The sequence below is a fragment of the Diaphorina citri genome, unplaced genomic scaffold, assembly GCF_000475195.1.
Source record: "Diaphorina citri unplaced genomic scaffold, Diaci psyllid genome assembly version 1.1 scaffold299, whole genome shotgun sequence".
In the NCBI taxonomy this organism is placed as follows: Eukaryota; Metazoa; Arthropoda; class Insecta; order Hemiptera; family Psyllidae; genus Diaphorina; species Diaphorina citri.
Genome location: NW_007377734.1, coordinates 226,115 through 244,721, shown reverse-complemented (window position 1 = coordinate 244,721; position 18,607 = coordinate 226,115). Strand labels below are relative to the sequence as shown.

At 39.2% G+C, this 18,607-nt stretch overlaps 2 protein-coding genes across 2 annotated transcripts in view; one reads left to right on the top strand and one right to left on the bottom strand.

The window, feature by feature from the left end:
* LOC103507238 overlaps positions 1 to 13,029 on the top strand; it is a 16,988-nt gene extending 3,959 nt beyond the window's left edge. Inside the window, exons 5-15 of the mRNA XM_026822150.1 lie at positions 5,550 to 5,712; positions 7,132 to 7,365; positions 7,869 to 7,964; positions 8,390 to 8,647; positions 9,481 to 9,723; positions 10,233 to 10,421; positions 10,766 to 11,039; positions 11,371 to 11,469; positions 11,792 to 11,989; positions 12,540 to 12,647; positions 13,004 to 13,029. Coding sequence (XP_026677951.1) covers positions 5,550 to 5,712; positions 7,132 to 7,365; positions 7,869 to 7,964; positions 8,390 to 8,647; positions 9,481 to 9,723; positions 10,233 to 10,421; positions 10,766 to 11,039; positions 11,371 to 11,469; positions 11,792 to 11,989; positions 12,540 to 12,647; positions 13,004 to 13,029 — 1,888 coding nt within the window. The remainder of the gene's footprint in view (positions 1 to 5,549; positions 5,713 to 7,131; positions 7,366 to 7,868; positions 7,965 to 8,389; positions 8,648 to 9,480; positions 9,724 to 10,232; positions 10,422 to 10,765; positions 11,040 to 11,370; positions 11,470 to 11,791; positions 11,990 to 12,539; positions 12,648 to 13,003) is intronic.
* Positions 13,030 to 13,681: 652 nt separating this feature from the next.
* Positions 13,682 to 14,883, bottom strand: LOC103507237. Its single transcript, XM_026822152.1, has 2 exons — positions 14,608 to 14,883; positions 13,682 to 13,811 (listed from the first exon to the last, which is right to left on the bottom strand). The coding sequence occupies exons 1-2, from the start codon at positions 14,869 to 14,871 to the stop codon at positions 13,737 to 13,739; spliced, it is 339 nt and encodes a 112-aa protein (XP_026677953.1). The 5' UTR covers positions 14,872 to 14,883; the 3' UTR covers positions 13,682 to 13,736.
* Positions 14,884 to 18,607: the final 3,724 nt, after the last annotated feature.

Sequence of the window (18,607 nt, the reverse complement as noted above, 5' to 3'; positions counted from 1 at the left end):
TTTTAGTTTGATAACTACAAGTTCGGCCATGCCTTTTCCACAAGTTTGGCCATGCCTCGGGATGAACTAGCGGGATTTTAAATAAGAACTACTAGAGCAAGTCAGAATTATTAAAGTAGGAATCTGTGCCAGCATACTCCATGAAGCTCATGCTTGTCTTCCTAAATGCTTCCTCTTCCTTGTCTACCTAAATGTGAAAATAATTCAGTTGTGAAAATAAATAATCTTCTTCGTATGTGAAAACAATCCAGTTCTTTGTCTTCATCGCACACGTGTTTTATCCATTCCGCAGGTATCACCGCTCACACTACCGGATCGGACTGCGGAAGGTCGGCTTCGTAACAACCAGTTCCTTGACTCACTGTCGCAGAAGTTATCGGCCGAACCCTACCCCAGCGGTGACGAACCACACTCCCCCCGCGATGACAGCGTAGCGCCGAACGCCAAAAACCTGGACATCATTCAGTCGGTGTGCGAGAAACTAACTGAGACGATGAAGCCGACCAAGAGCAAGGCGTGATATACAGTTGTACAGTGTGTTCTTCTGACGAGACCAACGCCCCCCGGCCTTGTACCTTTGTAAATAAAACCTGTCCCACTCCCTTGTTGTTTTGGAGTTTGATAGAGGGACCCTGTAACGCCGACCCTATTTAAGTAGGAAAAGGCTAAGAAGAAGATAGAGGAACCTGTAACTGCAGAGGGTTCTGAAGTCGAAGAGAAAAGGAGGACAAGATAGAAGAGAGTCGTTCCGAGAACGGAGCCTTGTCTGGTTATAAAGTTCGCCCCGGCCCGGGCTTTAATAGAACTCGCCATCACCTTATGGTAGAACCAATCCTAAACGGAACCTTTGCTTTTTTTTTTTTTTTTTTTTTTTTTTTTTTTTTGGTAGGTCCCTCTTCAAACTATTGTACATACTGTCGGTAAAGAAGCCTTGAAGTGTACATTTTGTAAATACTTCGTTTGAGCATATGATTTGGTCAGGCCATCGCTAGGTATCCTGACACAAGAAGCGGAGAGTATATATGTAGAGCATTGAGCAGGTAGACTCTACCTCTACCTGGTAAAGGGAAGCGACGAATTCAAAATGCTCTATGCTCGTGGCAGTCTTGGTTCTCATTTCTATGCGGTTTGAATCCCAGCCGAGGTATGATTTTTTTCCAAGTACATTATTTTTAACAAATTTTTTAACAAGAATACAAACAATAATGAAGAAAAAAAAAACTAATATTTTAAAATGTTAATTTTAAGAAAGTGTATTTTAAAAATTTGACCGCAATAACGGTAGTAGCCTACTGCTGGAGTAAAAGGACTTTCCAGTCCTGTGTAGGCAGTATAAAGAAGCACTATTACTTATTATTATCATCAAAAAAGCAGAGACTTTTGTAAAAAATTTTTTTGAAAAAAAAAAAAAAAAAAAAAAAAAGTAATCAAGTTTCCTATAATCAAAGGATAATGAGAAGTTAACTTGCAGATGGAAACTCTTATGTGTATGTATGTGTTCGGAGTTGTATGTACTAAATTGAAAAATAATTTTGATTTTCAGCAAGCCAAATGAGAACAGTGATGTCATTTTTGAAAGATCTTGATCGAGTTCATGATCAGCAAGGAGCTAAAACCACTAATAAAACACCTCTCATACCTCAATGCACCTTTGAAGATGAGCAGGAGACAAGGATCAAGCAAGCATGGCTTGAAAGTTTTCAGAAGTTTCTGGCTCTCAAAAATGATGTTATTTGTATGGGAGAGATGAAGTACTTAGCGGGTCTCATGACACATATTGCGCAGTAAGTTTATCATTAAATTTTCCCCCCAAAACTTACTCAAGTGATGTTTGCTTTGCTGTAACCATTTTACAGTCACATTTTGTGTTTCTTATAGACTTATCAAGGTAGTTTCCTTTGCTTTAACATTTTTAAATCACACTTCACATTCTCTGTAGTAGATTAAGGAGTGCAGTAGCACTCTGTCCTGCCAAATCAAAATAGGTTGACATAATACATGGTATGATGTAGATGTTGTATTTCCTTTAGCTAAGTACCTGTACCTGGACATTCATGAACCTAACACCTGAATCTGGACGGACCCAATTCAGGCAGCAGCATTCGTAGAGTTGGATAAGGAGGAGTGAAGTCGTCGACAATTTTAGCAACAACAACAACAACAACAACAACAACAACAGCAGCAGCAAGAGAGGAATCTGAAGGAGTCACCTAGAAGATGTGCTGAGCTGCCCATGTGTATTGGAAAGTAACAAGATCAAGTGAATTGTGTATGAAGTATTTCCGATTGAAAACACCAAGGATAAATCAGATAGAAAGTAACAACCGGTTGTTATGTGAATATCAAGAATAAACCAGCTAAAAAATGAAACACCAAGGATAAATCAGATAGAAAGTAACAACCGGTTGTTATGTGAATATCAAGAATAAACCAGCTAAAAAATGAAAAAAAAAAAATAATAATAATAATAATAAAGGCATTTAATTTCTGTTGTCAAGCATCATCAAATGCTTGTCTCAAATGTCGCTCCCCACTGATTACATCTCAATAACTCGATTTGGACTCAAACCACCAACCTCCAGATCCAAAGTCCACCGTGGTAACCACTACACTCAGTGAGGTTGTTGTTCTTCTTGTTCAATATACAAATCTCTCAAATTCCAAGTTCTACATTGTAAGCCTTAGTTTGTTGGTAATTGAAGCCAGCTGACTATAAGTCTTGTTGGTAATGTGTGTAAATGTGTAATTGTGTATGTAAAAGGTAAACTTGTACATGATAAGGAAAAAGACGAACTTGTTTGGCCTTCTTCAGGAATAAGGAAGTCAATATCTGAACATCTTAATCCAGATCTGAGTATAGTAAGATATTTGTTTGGTAAACCAAGCTTTTCACCATCTTTAAATACTGAAAAGTCCCTTTATTCGATTACCTCTAGCAGTTGTCAAATTCTCAAAGTACCTATATCGTGGAAAAAATATCCTGCCTTGCGCTGTTGGAATTGAAACCACACCCTCTAGTTTACCAGGCGAGTGTCTTTACTATTACACCACCAAGTCAAAAGGCGATAGATAGTAAATGATCATTTAACAAGAAGAACTCACAGCCCATTTTACAACCAGGAACAGTAGAAAGTCAAATCATGTTGAAGTAACACAATCATATGCTGTTTGTTCACACATGTCTATTTTCAAACCATTTGCTCAAAGCAGGAACAGATGTAGATGTCATCAATGAGAATGTTTTTCCTCCTGTGGAATCAAGTCAAACTTTTTTAAATCAAGTCGTTCAAATCAGTCGCATTTTTATCCAAATTTTAATGGAATATTTGAATTGATGAAGAGGAGAGATCAAGATGATGAACGAAGAATTGGTTAAAAATCCTGCAGAGAAGAATATCTAAAATTGGCAAAGTTGTGCATTTCTCAATACACGTCAGTCTTGGAGGTCACCCGTCCACTTTTTCGCCATGCGGAACACTAGTTGAACCTGTGAGAGACATGGACGTGACTACTACAACCTGAAGAGGAAAGCAGAAAATCATGGCCTACTGTTGCAGTTGCAATGATGATAATGCGCTGTCTCAATATCGTTCTGGCTGGTCACACAGGTCACAGACTTAACAGCTACATGCACAGAATAAATCTATCCATCGAAGTGAAATGCAATCACTGTAGCCAAAGTCCCCATGACAACCTCATTTATTCAATTGTCCAGGAAGACCTACGCCACTCACGGTCATTGATCTCTGACAAAACCCTATAGGCACTGCTGAATTCCTGGAACTACCAACTGCATTACCGGGATGATGTGAGGAAGGAGAGGAGTCTGCTACTACAACAACATGAGTTGAACCTGTCAGAATGTTGAAAAAGGGAAAAATAGAACTGAAGCAAAGGATATATTTGAAGATAATAATCAAACAACAAACAATCCTCATTTCAAAAAAGACCAACCTTGAAGCTTTACCAGAATAATCGTCACAAGTGGATTTGAAAATTTTCTACCATGTGTTTTTCATTTTCCTAGAGGCAAAATTTATTGGAGCTCAAAAAATTTCTTTGCATTTTTTCCCTGTTCTAATGTTTAGCTTGTCATTTTATACTTGTCTCTTATTTTTTTACGTTAGCATTTTCTATACATTGAATAATATGTACCTACAGCTCCATCAATAATTGCACTTAAATGTACTTGAAAAGTGTCTATTGATAGAAAAGAATCTCAAAAGTATCTTTTGCTTTAAAAAGTTTCTATACATTGAATAATATGTACCTACAGCTCCATCAATAATTGCACTTAAATGTACTTGAAAAGTGTCTATTGATAGAAAAGAATGTCAAAAGTATCTTTTGCTTTAAAAAAACCTTGCACGTTCCATCTGTAATGATTAGAATGTCTTTGTAATTGGAATCTCTTAGTACGGGTAAAGTATGTTGTTGTACTGGTATATGGGTATTGTACTGGTATTTGGTACTCCGGTACCATTTGGTATAGGTATTCCATTGTGCACACTGCAGGCAGAATCTTGATACAAGTGAGTACACCTTAGCCATCTAGCTATTAGTTCTTGGGTCCGAGCTTACCAAGGCTATTAGGGTTCTTCACTAATAATGAATTTATTTGATTTTGACATCCTTTGTAAATACTATTTTACTTAGATCATTTTAACTGTGGATACTTACGAATTGGTTTTCATCCCGACTCGGAGTTTCGTCTATGTTATAGACTTTTTCAAGGGAAACTTTCCCTTGAAGATAGACGAGGAAACAGTCTATAAGATAGCCGAAACTCCGAGTCGGGATGAAAACCAATGCGTAAGTATCCACAGTTAAAATAACCCAAGTAAAATAGTATTAGGCTAAAAACAGAGTGAAGAGCATAGCACATAGAGCATCGAGCAGTTAGAGGGAAGTAACGATAGAAGGGAACGAAGAATTCAAACTTCAAACCACGTAGAGCTGAGAGCAAAAAGCTCTATGCTCTCCACCCCACTCTGTTTTTAGCCTCAGGCTGGGGATTACCATGGAAGATTCTCGTATTTTACTTCAATATTGCTCAGTTCAATGAGCTGTCAAAACGATTATGTAAATTTGGGCACAAATATTATTATTGTATGATTGGCTTATTACAGTTCCATGGAAGATTCTCGTATTTTACTTCAATATTGCTCAGTTCAATGAGCTGTCAAAACGATTATGTAAATTTGGGCACAAATATTATTGTATGATTGGCTTATTACAGTCCAATAATTCGATTGGCCTTTGAGCCAAAAATAACGTCATACCTACTTCCGTGGCTTCTTATTAAAATTATATAAAACAAGTGACAAGCCTTTGGGGGATGGATGAGCACCAAATTTTCAGTAGAAAAAGCAAGGTGAACCTGGTATTTCTGGTCTTCTTCTCATATAGGCCGGACTTCAAGTTACTCCCTCTTTGTTTTTTATTGCTTTATTATTTTTCTTTAGGCGCTCTAACAGTTGCGTGTCATTCGCGCCGGCTACTTTCATTGCTTATGTGCTAATCTATGTTTATTTGACGTATAATTCCAGTCTTGTCGACCTGTGTGTAAAGCATTGTTGCTCAAACGATGAGGGGACTAGCAAAAGGATGTGCGTACTGACTTTCATTAGAACAATGCTAGTGTACCAACGGGTTATACGATGGTACAGGAAGGTGTACGAGGAGGAACCAGAGCGACTTGCCAGTTCAAAGGTTTGTGTAAGCGCTAGGTCGCGGGTTCCATTCCCGCTTTATTTTAAGAAAAAAAAAAGAATAAGGTTCGTTCTCGGAACGGCTGGCTTTCTCCTATCCTGTCTTCCTTCTCTCTTCGATTTCGGGACGATAAGACCATAGCAGTTACAGTTCCCTCTGTCAAACCTCTTAAAAAAAAAAAAAAAAAAAAGCTATATAGTACATTAGTACTTGAAAACTTGATATATTAATAAAGTTTTCTAGATAACTTTGTAAAAGTTCTTTTTTCCCGATGATTTTGCGGAGAAAACCACTCTGATATCATAATTGTGCTACCTACGCTCTGTGAAATAGGAGATTTCGAAAGGATCTTCTTGTACTGACACATGGAGTATAGTTTCGTATAAACTTAAACCAACCTTTAGGGTTGTTTGTCCCTACAACTAAGCCTCAGAGTTTGCTTTTTTTATGTACTGATTTTGTCTCAAGTTGGGCGGAAGAGCTTCTTCAAGAGAACCCTTCAATTTAGAAAAAAAAGAGTCGATTCAAACCAATAACTAATTATTAAAGCTAGGATGATGCTTTTTAGCATCAGTTGCTACAAAAGAGTTCTATCTAATGGTATCTGAATCACAAAAACCCATTATTTCGAGTTAGCGCCCTTAATGGTGGGTCCAGACTTGTGCAATGCAACGTGCAAAGCAATGTGCAAAGCATTTGCATTGCACGTTGCAAGTAAAATCAAATCTGACGAATGCGAACGTTTTTCATGTATCCGAGAATTTTTGTACCGATACTCAACTAGTAATGGCCTATAGTAGGTACATCATTTGCATTGCATTGCACGATGCTTTGCAAACACGTCCAAACTAGTGCAACGCACATCAAAGACATTTGCCAGAAAACCGCCAACCTCTCGGATACCCACAAACGTTTGCTGCAATGTTCAAAAAACTTTGCTGCAACTTTCTCAAACACGTCCAAACTAACGAATTTCATAATTTTGAGCAACTTTGGTTGACTTTTTTCCTTCACCTCTTATTGCACGATTTTTTTTTTTATAGACAATTTTTTTCTTGATGTATTGTACATTTTTGGAATCAGCTTGGCGAGAGCTTTCCAAAAATACCTACTTCGACCCCCTCGGATGACATTTTTTTACTGGCATCATATGGCGCCGGCGTGCATGATAGGATAACTTCTCAAACAATTCATCCTGAGAAACAGTATCGCTCTAAATATCTTCGAGGCATCATATGATGCCTTGGTGCAAGAAGAGATTAATTCTAATTCCTTTTCCGTCCTAGTTTTATTATTATTATACAACTCTTTATGAGGATTAAACAATTTTTACAAATATACAAAACAAAATTAACATTATTTACAAATGAACAAAACAAAATAACAAAATGATAACTAACTAAAATTAACCTTTTTCAGATCACTTGCGAGGGTGTGGTTATGCATCGAGTTGATTTCTGTATGAAACATATAATTCCGCCGGAACATTTGAAGGAAGTCATCCAACTTCTCGGCGAAGACGTGTCCAATCGAATCCTGGACGATTTGCCCCCCTATGAGCAAATCCTAGCCAGTTTGCCCCCCCACGAGCAGGATAAAACTACCATGAACCGAATGTTGACGCGAAACTACAGTACGGGAAACGCTTATGAGGTAGGTGGTTATATGAGCTCTACCATGAACCGAATGCTGACGCGAAACTACAGTACGGGAAACGCTTATGAGGTTGGCGCTAATGGAATCAAATAGTGTAGAATAGAATATACCTTGTTTATCCTGCCAGAACGAGACTGAAAAGTCCTTTTACTCCCGCAGTCTAAAAAAGGTCTTATATATATTTCATAGGTAAAGTTTACAAATAAGTATATAAAACCTCGCTTAACTTCAAAAAAAAAGCTTATGTGTTCTCTTTCTTCTCCTTTTCCCGTGTACAGACGGGGTCGGCATTTTTCGTCAGCCTCTCAATCGGCCCTAACTAGGGTGATTGCTTTGGGCTGACATTTGGTTTTGGCTACAAATTTTACGAGTGGATGCCCTTCGCACTCAACCTTTGCTAGTTCTTTAACAGGAGAAATTCAGGCTGGTATACTCCCTGTTTAAAGTCCCCCAGTCAGACTATGTTATTCTAATGTATTTATGTTTTTCTCTTTGTGTAGGATCTGACTGCTATTGCCTGTAATAAAGATATTCTACCTCTCCTGGCGCTAGACTCTCGACAAGTCACTCCCCAGTTCCCTTACCTTGCTGTGCAGGTAAGTCATATTGGTATTTGTTATACTAGAGTTGTATTCGGTTATGTGACTTTTAATTCAGGCAGCATACGAAATTTCTCTTTGGACTAGTTCGGACAATGACCCCCTATCACACCCGCTGCCAGTCCAAACTAGTCCAAAGAAAAATTTCGTATGATGACTACTTAAATTAACAGTGAAAAAGTAATAATAAAAAAATACTGAACTTCACTTCTCGTATTTCGAGAAACGATAAAGTTCAAGATACACTGACGTTAACGTTGAAATATTATTCTCAAAGCCTTGCTATGGATATTGTATGGGAAGTTTATTACACTTGAAATTGGATTCTGGAAGTTCAAGATTTAAAGATGGTTCTGGAAGCGGAAAGTGAGTAAGTATTGGATAGTCGATTACACAAGCTAAATTTTTTTCTTCCATTTCAGGAAGCCACTGTCGCGGATGCCCTGGACCCGGGAGCCACCAAGTTCGATTCGCGGGAAGAAGAGCGTCTGCACGCGTTCAGCCTGAAGATTATGCACGAGCGGGTGAAGAAGCATTGTCTGTCTGATATGACGTCAGTGTATACCTCGTCAGCTGAGAACCCCCAGTCTGTGCAATCCGAGGACTCGGAATCCTCGCAGAAAATATCGTCCACCACGGTCGTGGATATGTTGGACACCCCTTATCCTGGTGGCGGCAAGGTAAGCAAAAAAGAAATTGTTAATTACCTATGTTAAGCATACTTAAATGCTTGTCATAAATATCGTTCCCCAATTATTACACCTAGATACATTTTATGACTTGACTTGGAAGGTAAAAAAACCAAAGTCCTAGTAAACCCCTTGTCATACCCCAATATCAATTTATTTCCATGTTTGTTTGTTTGTTTGTTTTTTTTTTTTTTTGGGGGGGGGGGGCTTGACTGTCTGAATCAACACCATTACAAAATCAATATCAAAGACGCTCCTATCTGTCCTTTGTGTTCCTTAAATGCCCCTATGAACTCTGTTCACTTAAACTGCTGTCCTGCCTTTGAAGCCCGCAATGACATTGTAGGTAAATATTGGGATACGAGAGAAAAAATGGTCGATCACACTACTCTTGCACTCGGGAGGTCCCGGATTTGATTCCCGGCGGGGTCGAAGTTTTTTCGGCTCTGTTCTCTCAGCCTCGTAAGGACAAGTGAGTGGCTACTTTAATCGAGTAGCGACCAGTGGCGTCATTAGCAGTATAAATTGATGATACAAGTAGCTGAAAATTAATAGTTAGGGAGGCTCTTAGTTGAATAGAATATACCTTGTTTATCCTGCTCGAATGAGACTAAAAAGTCCCTTTACCCCAGCAGTCTAAACAAAGTCTCGTTTGTTGTATGGGTCACAAAAGATCTAACCAGGTCACAGTGACCAAGGACGTTTATCAAGCCGATGGCCCTGCTTATACCAATACCAATGGGTTTAATAACATAGTATTCTCTGCTTTACTGCAAAGATTCATGATTTAATTTTGAAAAAAAAAAAAAAAAAATCCATTACAGATGAGTCCTGGCGATGAAGAGCTGTCGTCTCGGACGGGGAGCGGAAGTATTTCCATGATGAAGTTGCCCCTGGACATGACCATGGCTTACATCACCATAGTAGAGAACGGAGTGAAGAAAGGGCTCACGCCGTGCTTTGTCATTGATAATGCTGAGGACGGATCTCTGAGAGTGGGAGGCATAGGGAGAGAGAGCCATGGCAAGGTGCCGGTCAAGCGAGTAGTATCTGTAAGACATAACCAGGTAAGATTTTTATTATTTTATTCTTTTAAGAGATTTGAAAGAGGGAATTGTAACTGCGAAGGTCTTATCGTCCCGAAATCGAAGAGATGGAAAAGACAGGATAGGAGAAAGCCAGCAGTTCCGAGAATGAACACTTTCCCGTGTGGATAAAATCCGCCCCTGGCGGAAATCGAACCCGCGGCCTAGCGCTTACAAGGCCGACGTGCTACCAACCAAGCTAACTAGACTGGCAACCAGCTAAGAACTAAATATCTGTGAGACATAAGCAGGTAAAAAGCAGTTGTGTATGTGTTATGTTGGGGTGAATCTAGCCAATTTTTATAAGTTTGTAGCGCTGGCCTGATATTATAATTTTATGTCATTACTTTTCCAAATAAATCTGAGAGCAAGAGCTCTATACTCTGTTGTGTTTTTCCTATAAAACTTTGTTAACCATTTAGGCTGTTAGAAGTCTATGATGACCTCGCAGGGAAACTCTACAAATTCATTTATTTCTTTGTTTTCACCAGAGTATCTCAGACATGTCTGACATGAGTGCGGATGAAGAATCGGGAACTAAGCCCCCCTCGTCCAGTGCTGCCAGCACACCCTGTAAGGTGAACAAGCCTCGGGGGGTTGTACGGCAAATGGAAACACGGGCTAAGAAGGCAGCCAGTGGCAAGGGACCCAAGAGGAAAGTAGTGGAACGTTGTGGAGAGGTAAGGAATAGAATATTATAACATAAACAATTTATCAAAATCATCTACAGGGAGTAGACCAGCCCAGTCTAGCAGGGGGTCTTCAAACAGCGAGTATACCAGTCTGAATTTCCCTTGCTAAAGAAATAGCAAAGGTTGAGTACGAAGGACATCCACTTGTAAAATTTGTAGCCAAAAACTAAATGTCAGTCCAAAAGCGATCACCTCTGACGAAATTGAGAGGCTGACGAAAAACGCCGACCCCGTCTATACACGAGAAAAGGAGAAAAAGAAGACTTCTATTGCTTATTAGTGTCTTTTATTTCTTCTGAAAATGGAAATAATTTTTTTATCCTCTGTCTTAGGTTCCGCCAGACAAGCGGCCGCGTCAATCGTCGACGGGGCACGAGCCCCACTCCCAACCTCCCACCACGCCACTACAATCCGTCATCCATCATACAGACCCGAGCAAGGCGGGGCCCGGGTCTTTCGACTGCCTCAAGTCCAGCAGTGGCGAAGGGGAAGCGGAGCCCCTGGAGTTGATGGGCAGCTGTTTCATGGACTACGATGGGCCTTGGGAGTCCTCGTACGATATGATCATGAAGTCAGTGTCGCTTACGGAGGTCGAAGGAAACCAAGGTACGTACCATTGAACCTAGCCTAGACCCTGGACCAGTGTGAGGGATTCGAATCCTTCCTTCCCAATATATTTTTTTAATGATCCAACAAGGAGTTTTTTTTGTGATTATCAGTTGAACGGAATTACGTTAATCCCCTTTGGTGGGTTGTTATTATTACATTATGTAGGTAGGTATATTCGTTTTTGTAATTTTGACACATTTTCGATTTTTTTTTTTTTTTTTTTTCTAAAATGCTCGATAGTCCGTTTTTTTTACTATTCTTGATTTGCTTTTCCTTGATCTGTTCCTATTCTGTCCCATATACCTCCTCCTCCTCACCCTCTTTACAGACGAAGTGCTTTTACATAAAGTCCTTAGAAAAGCGTTTAGACAACGTCACAATCTTGACTCCTTCCTTATCTCCCTTCCTTACTTCAGACCATTAAATGGTAAGTTTTCTTTCTAAACACCTTCTTCTTTTTCTTCGCCTTTTCCCGTGTTCAGACGGGGTCGGCGTTTTTCGTCAGCCTCTCAATCAGCCCTAACTAGGGTGATTGCTTTGGGCTGACATTTGGTTTTGGCTACAAAATTTTACGAGGACTGGCAGCGGGTGTGGTAGGGGACCATTGTCCAAACTAGTTGAAAGAGAAATTTCGTATGATGACTGACTTAAAAGTCACGTAATCGAATACAACTTAGTTTTACAGTGACCTGTAAATGTATTGCCATTATGAGAAAGATTGAAATTTTCTGTTCTATTTTTCCCTACAGACCTGGGTGGCAGCAATCATCACGCAGCGGCAGCGGGGGGTGCAGATCAAACCCCAGGGTCTCAACAGTCTATAGACAGCGGCAACTCTCTGTTTCCACACGATGGCGACAGTAGGGCATCATTCGTGGGCGATCCTCTTCTAAACAATACTCAGTCGGAGCTGGTCAAAACGCATCAGCCGCCTAATAAAGCCACGGGTAAGTGTTTTTTCCTCAAGTTTTTTGATATTGGTTTCCCCGTCTGGCTGGAGGACGTTAAACAGAGAGTAGACCAGCTTAGTCTGGCTGGGCGACTTTAAAGACGGAGTATACCAGCCTGAATTTCCCTATCTAAAGAAATAGGAAGGTTGAGTGCGAAGGGCATCCACTCGTAAAATTTGTAGCCAAAACCAAAGCCCTAGACTTCTTATAAAGGCTAGGATTCTTTTAGGGCTGACTTCTTCAGGTGTTATGATCACCCCTTAGAAGTATAACAGTCGTTTGTGAGAGACAGCACCACATTCGCACATGTGTTAATAATAGTAGTTCTTTTTTATACTGATCGCATAGGACTGAAGAGTCCCTTCACTCCAGCAGTAGGCTACTACTATTATTGTAGTGAAATGCTCAAATTATATTGAGGATAAAATTCTATACCTCGGCTGGGATTGAACCCACGCCCTCCTGTATACCAGGCGAGCGCCTTTACCACTACACCACCGAGGCAGGTGTTGTGCCGTTTCTTTAAAATATGTATTTTTGCTGTCAGGTCCGGGAATAGGAGTGAAGAGGTTGGACACAGCATACTATCCGGACATGGAGACTACTTTGGATCCGTACCAGGTGATGGGTGATGAAGACTACCTCCACCGTCTAGGTAACTATCACTATCATCAGTACAGTCGTGTTTCAGTATGCGACTTATTTTTTTATTCTTGTTTGAAAAAAAAAAAAAAAAAACAATCGCCCAAAGACCATGTTTGAGAGCTATGGTGGAATAAACGAATCAACTGAATATTTATTTTGCTTTACTGAGTGTGGTACGATTTTTCAAAAGGAGCTCTTTGACCTTAAGCAAGCACATGTCTGTGCAAAATTTCACACATTTTTTTTTTTTCCGTCTGAATCTATGTATATTGTATACGTTACACATGGCCTTGCTGCTTAGCGTGTAAATATTAAATAAATTAATAAGCAATGTATATGTAACAATTGGGTTGTTAGTGTGTACAGGGCTAGCAGGAAGCTCAAGTGACTAGGAAAACCAACTATTCCATATGTATACAGGGTCCTTTGAGATACACGGTCGATGTAAACAGAGTGGGCATCGAGCAGGCAGACAGATGTGATGATAGAGGGAGTCGACTTCAAACTAGTGATGGGCATCATCGATTATGCATAATCGATTATTTAAATAATCGTAATCGTATTCGATTATAAAAAATAATTGAAAAGTTAATTGATTATGACTATCTACTGTTAATTGACTATCTACTGTACCATCAATTCATTTATTTATTTATTCATTATTATTTTCTATTGTTACTCTTGCTTTTATTATTACCATTGTTATTATTATTATTGTTATTTTTTTTATTATTATTATTATTATTTTTTTTATATGTTTTAATGTAATGTTCTAAGCAATTATAATTGTATTATGGAACAAAAAGAACAAGAACACCCAAAATAAGCATCATTCAATAGGATGAGGAAAGTCGTGTGATGTTCACACCAGATTTTTTTAAAGTTAGGCAAAGGTCTTTTTATATACTTGTGATTCAATTTTATAATTATTGTACCAAATACATAAGACATTGTTTAGACTGCGGGAGTGAAGGGACTTTTCAGTCTCATTCTGGCAGTATAAGCAGGGTATATCCTATCCTAACAGTATTTACCTCTTCCCGCTTCCTTCTCCCAGGCGGTTTCTTCGTTTCAGCTACAGGATCTTCATCGATCGAGTCTACACTGTTTCGTTGTAACACGACCTCTTCGGCCAATTTGGACTTCGGAGCGCGTGTCTTTTTGCGCGGCCGGCCTGTAACAAACAACAGGAATTAACATAAATCAACTTTTCTTTTTCTTTCTATTAAACAAGGTCGGCGTTTCTTGTCAGTCTCTTCCAGGCAGCCCTAGTGTGTATCCCATGTCTTGTTAAATTTTTATCACTCAAGCCTTCTACCTTTCCTTCTGACTTTCCCACCTTTTTCTCCTCCTCACTAAAATTCTCTTATTATTAAAAAAAAAAAAATAGTTTTTTTTTTTCAATTTCGTAATAATGAATGTCCCTTCACAATACATTTCAGGGCTAAGGTCAACACAACAACACCATAAATTAACCAAAAAGAATATTTTTACAGTCGAAATAATGCAGCGTTTCTCAGCCTTCATGGGCGATAAGAGACATGATAGTTCCCATTTAGGTGCTATGTCAACAAAAGAACACCAGAAAGTAACCCGTTGAAATATTTTCAATCGAAAAACGAGTGCAAATTTTTTGTCGATGGTGGGATTCGAACCCGGGACCTTCTGTATGGCAAGCAAGCGTATTACTAGAAAGTAACCCGTTGAAATACATATTTGCTATCGAAAAACGAGTGCAAATTTTTTGTCGATGGTGGGATTCGAACCCGGGACCTTCTGCATGGCAAGCAAGCGTTCAAGCGTAATTAATACCAGAAAGTAACCCGTTGAAATATTTGCAATAGGAAGGACGAGTGCAATTTTTTTTGTCGATGGTGGGATTCGAACCCGGGACCTTCTGTATGGAAAACAAGCGCGTTACCAATGGGCTAATCGTGCCTCCAAAGTCTGCAATTTCAATCTAGACTTACCTGGTCCGCGTTTGACTTCAACCTCGCCGGTCGGGGTGTGGCTAGGTGATTTTCTCGGCCTGGGACCCACACTGGACAACTTGTCCAAACTATTTGTACTGAGAGAGGTAACTGTAGGGTAAGAGGAGTGGGGAGGAAATAGAGGGGAGGGAGGTAGATCCGAGGGGGCGTGGTCTTCGCTGCCCTCGAGACTGGCCGAGTCTTCCCGAGTCTTCGTGATAGCCCCGCCCTGCTGTTCCGCCTGAAAATAATAATCACCATCATGAATCTTTGTGGTAAAGCAGAGAGCTTTTTCACAACTTTGTGGGTATCACAGTATTACAAGTCTCTCATTTACTCTATCAACATATTAATCATCGCTTGTTTCTTTGACTTGTGATGCCGCCACTGGTCGCTACTCGATTAAAGTAGCTACACCCGAACTCCAAGGATAGAGCTGGAAAAACTTCGAACCCGGGACCTACAGAGTGTAAGCCTAGTTTGATACCCACTCGGCCACGGAACTAACAAGAATAAAGAAATCTTTTCTTATCTGCCATACACCGGGGTGATGGTCTCTGCCATGTTTAATTGGCTCGTCATGAAACGCAGTCCACCATCGTGAGTGAGGACTGCTTACTCCTAAGAAAAGCCATTTTATTTTTATAGTTTAAAAGATGAGTGTTTCACCGCCATTTTTATTTCGTGGCAATGAAACAACTGCTACATTAGACGCGTATGGTCTATGTCGTAGCATGTCCATCCCGTGGTATGCCTCTCACCAGATGAGCGAGAAGAGACACAATACTTCCCATTTAGATTTCCACACGACTTTCCTCATCCTATTGAATGATGCTTATTTTGGGTGTTCTTGTTCTTATAGCCAAATTTTTACAATATCTCTAACCGTTTAGTCGGTATAGCTGAAAACCACCAAAAAAAAAAGGTCAAAAACCGCCAAAAAGTCGGTCAAAATACCGCCAACCGCAGCAACCATCTCAACCAAACGTTTTGTGTTGCATCCTTGTCACATTTGTGAACTACATACCAAATTTCAAGTCTCTAGCTTATCCCGTTTCTCAACCAAACGTTTTGTGTTGCATCCTTGTCACATTTGTGAACTACATACCAAATTTCAAGTCTCTAGCTCATACCGTTCCCGATATGTTGTTAAATTATACCGAAAACCGCCAAAAAGCGGTAAAATGCCGCCAACCGTTGAACCGATCTTAACCAAAAGTTTCGTGTCGCATCCTTGTCACATTTGACATCTACATATCAAATTTCAAGTCTCTATCTTTTACCGTTCTCGAGGTATTTTGTTTACAGACAGACACACACATGGATGAACGGCTGAAAGTTTGGATTTAGGCTCTAGGGACCTCAAAACGTGTTTTGGCACTAAAAACTGATCATCGAAATTTTGACCCGATTACATTACTTTCCTTCCTATAGGATAAGGAAAGTATAAAAGATAAAAATACATATATAATACAAAAAAACTCCTGTTAGTGTTGTCTTTCTATCTACCAATAGAATTCCCGTTTTCCTAATTTTTTTGCTCCTCAACGTGAATCATCTAAATCTCGAAAATAACTCAGCTGGTCTCATTTATCCACAGTCAGCCTAGGTAGCTTCGAGCTCGTCTGACTTGTAGCGCTAGGTCGTGGGTTCGATTCCCGCCCGGGGTGGATTTTGTCCTAAACAGATGATAACGTTCGTATTCGGAACGGTTGGATGCGACTTAATTTTTTTATTCAACCAAAGAGATTCCGCTTTGTACGTCCACCCTTGCTGCCACGGGCCACTTATTATTTTCAATGGTTATCTGAAAGGCTGGGTAACTGTAGCTGTATTTTATCATGTGACTGAACGGTTGGCTTTCTCCTATCCCGTCTTCCTTCTCTCTTCTCTTTCGGGACGATAAAACCTTAGCAGTTACAGTATTTTCTATCAAGTGTCTTAAAGTAATCATTTATTTTATTTTTTAGACCCGCCACACACAGAAATGAGTTACCTACGTGGTCGGTCTGGATGTTTATAGTATAATTTTTTTCCGCCCGGAATAATGCATTGTTCTTTGTATAAAAATTAAAAAAATATTTGTTTGAAAAATACCCTTACGTATAGGTTCCCTATACGCAAGGGTAATAGAAAGTAAAAAACTAGTAAGGATATGTGTACCTACATTTTATTTTGACATTTTTTGGGTATCTCTCTTACCCTTCTCTTTGTACACTGACTTTTTGTAGAGAAAAAAAAATCAGTAATTTTGAAGAGAACCCCTTATTTATTGTAATTTGAGAAATTTCTTTTGTAAAAAATAAATAATTGAAAAATATAATATTATTTAAAAGAAAACGTTAATTTAAAACTTTTAAATACCTATCCATGCATTGTTAGGTCTCATTTTTCAATTCCTTTGAAAACAAAGCCAACTAGAAAACCAAAATCTTGCAGATAACATGAGCTCTTAGCTCTTGCCAAAAAACATTTAGAACGCTATGTCGCGGGTTCGATTCCCGCCCGAGGAAGATTTTATCCTAAATAGACAAGTTCGTTCTCGGAACGGCTAGCTTTCTCCTATCCTGCCTCTCTTAACTTTTGGACGATAAGACCTTGGCAGTTCCCTCTATCAAATGTTTTTGAAAAAAAAAAAAAAAATCTAATTTTTCAAATAGCCAAAGATAGCAGAAAAATCTCGGAATAAACCAATGTGAAATTAGGATTCAAAACCACTTTAACATATGTTAGGTACTATAATCTGGTATTATTTGGTTTGCTAGTTATGTAACAAAGAAGTACGTGCTGTGTGATGCCAAATATCTCTACTTATGGTATTCATTTATGTTGTGCCGAAACATTAATATCTGCACAAGGTGTTCTGCAAGTAATAAAACGATTTGCACATCAAGGCTATAAGGTGTGCTCCAAGTAGTGCAATATGTACGCATCAAGGTCTTGTGAGAAGTCATGAAACTGAACATCTCAGTTGTGAAGAGCATGATCAGAAGATACATAAGTTATTAAAAGAGGCTCCTCTTAATTTCTCTATTCTAGCATAACAGGATTGTGGTTACAACTCCAATTAGGTTTAGTTATCCCCTATTTATTTTTATTGTTATTTTATCAGAAAAACGCCCCACAAAAGAACTGTTTTTATCATTGGGTATTGCTTTGATTATAGAGAACTGTAACAACGAAGGTTTTATCGTCCCGAAATCGAAAAGAGATGGAAGACAGGCTAGGAGAAAGCTGGCAGTTCTGAGAACGACTTCTCGTCCCGAAACCGGCCGTTCTGAGAACGAACCTTATCTTTGTTCGCCTCGGGCGGCAATCGAACCCGCTGCTTTCATTGTATGTCCTACCATGGCGGAACCAGGCCAAAGACTACCACTTTCCCCTCAGTATCAGAAGTTCTTATATTGGTTACCAAATACCAATACGAACCAATCATGATGCAATTCACATTGTTGTTTCAGAACAGAAGTATAGGTGCTTATTGTATGTGTGAGGTGGTTACAACTTACCTGTGTACTTAATAGATAGGTAGGTACCGAACAATCATATTGTGACGTATGAAAAATGAGCTCAGGTCTGTTTGTATAATAATCGCTCCATGTGAGATACATTTGTTCCACCTGTACTACGAAATTCTGAGTTTGAGCCTGATTTTTTATGTAACAGATAATTATGATGGGTTCATATTATGTAGGGCTTGTAGGGTATAGTATCTAACAGTAAATGAGGTGTTGCTTATTCAAGTACATCATGGTAGGTACGTACCTAACACGCGGTAACATAATTATTACGATTGGTATAGTTTTACACGGTAGATCCTGCTGAATGCACTTCTAGGTACATTTTGATAAGAACATTTTATAAAGTGTGATTTTTATTATTATATTATTATTTCCTGAAATCTAAACTTTTTAATAATGCAGATTTTATGAATTGTGATTCTTTTTTTGGTCGGTATTTAAGCAATCAGCTTAAGGCTGACAACCTCATTTGTTTTTAA

What these genes read in the sequence shown, in the direction of transcription:
- LOC103507237 (XM_026822152.1), bottom strand. Translation starts at nt 14,871, where the DNA reads ATGATGGTGATTATTATTTTCAGGCGGAACAGCAGGGCGGGGCTATCA. An exon ending in TGAAGTCAAACGCGGACCAG is followed by an intron (nt 13,812 to 14,607) that starts GTAAGTCTAGAT and finishes TGTTTGTTACAG; the next exon opens with GCCGGCCGCGCAAAAAGACA.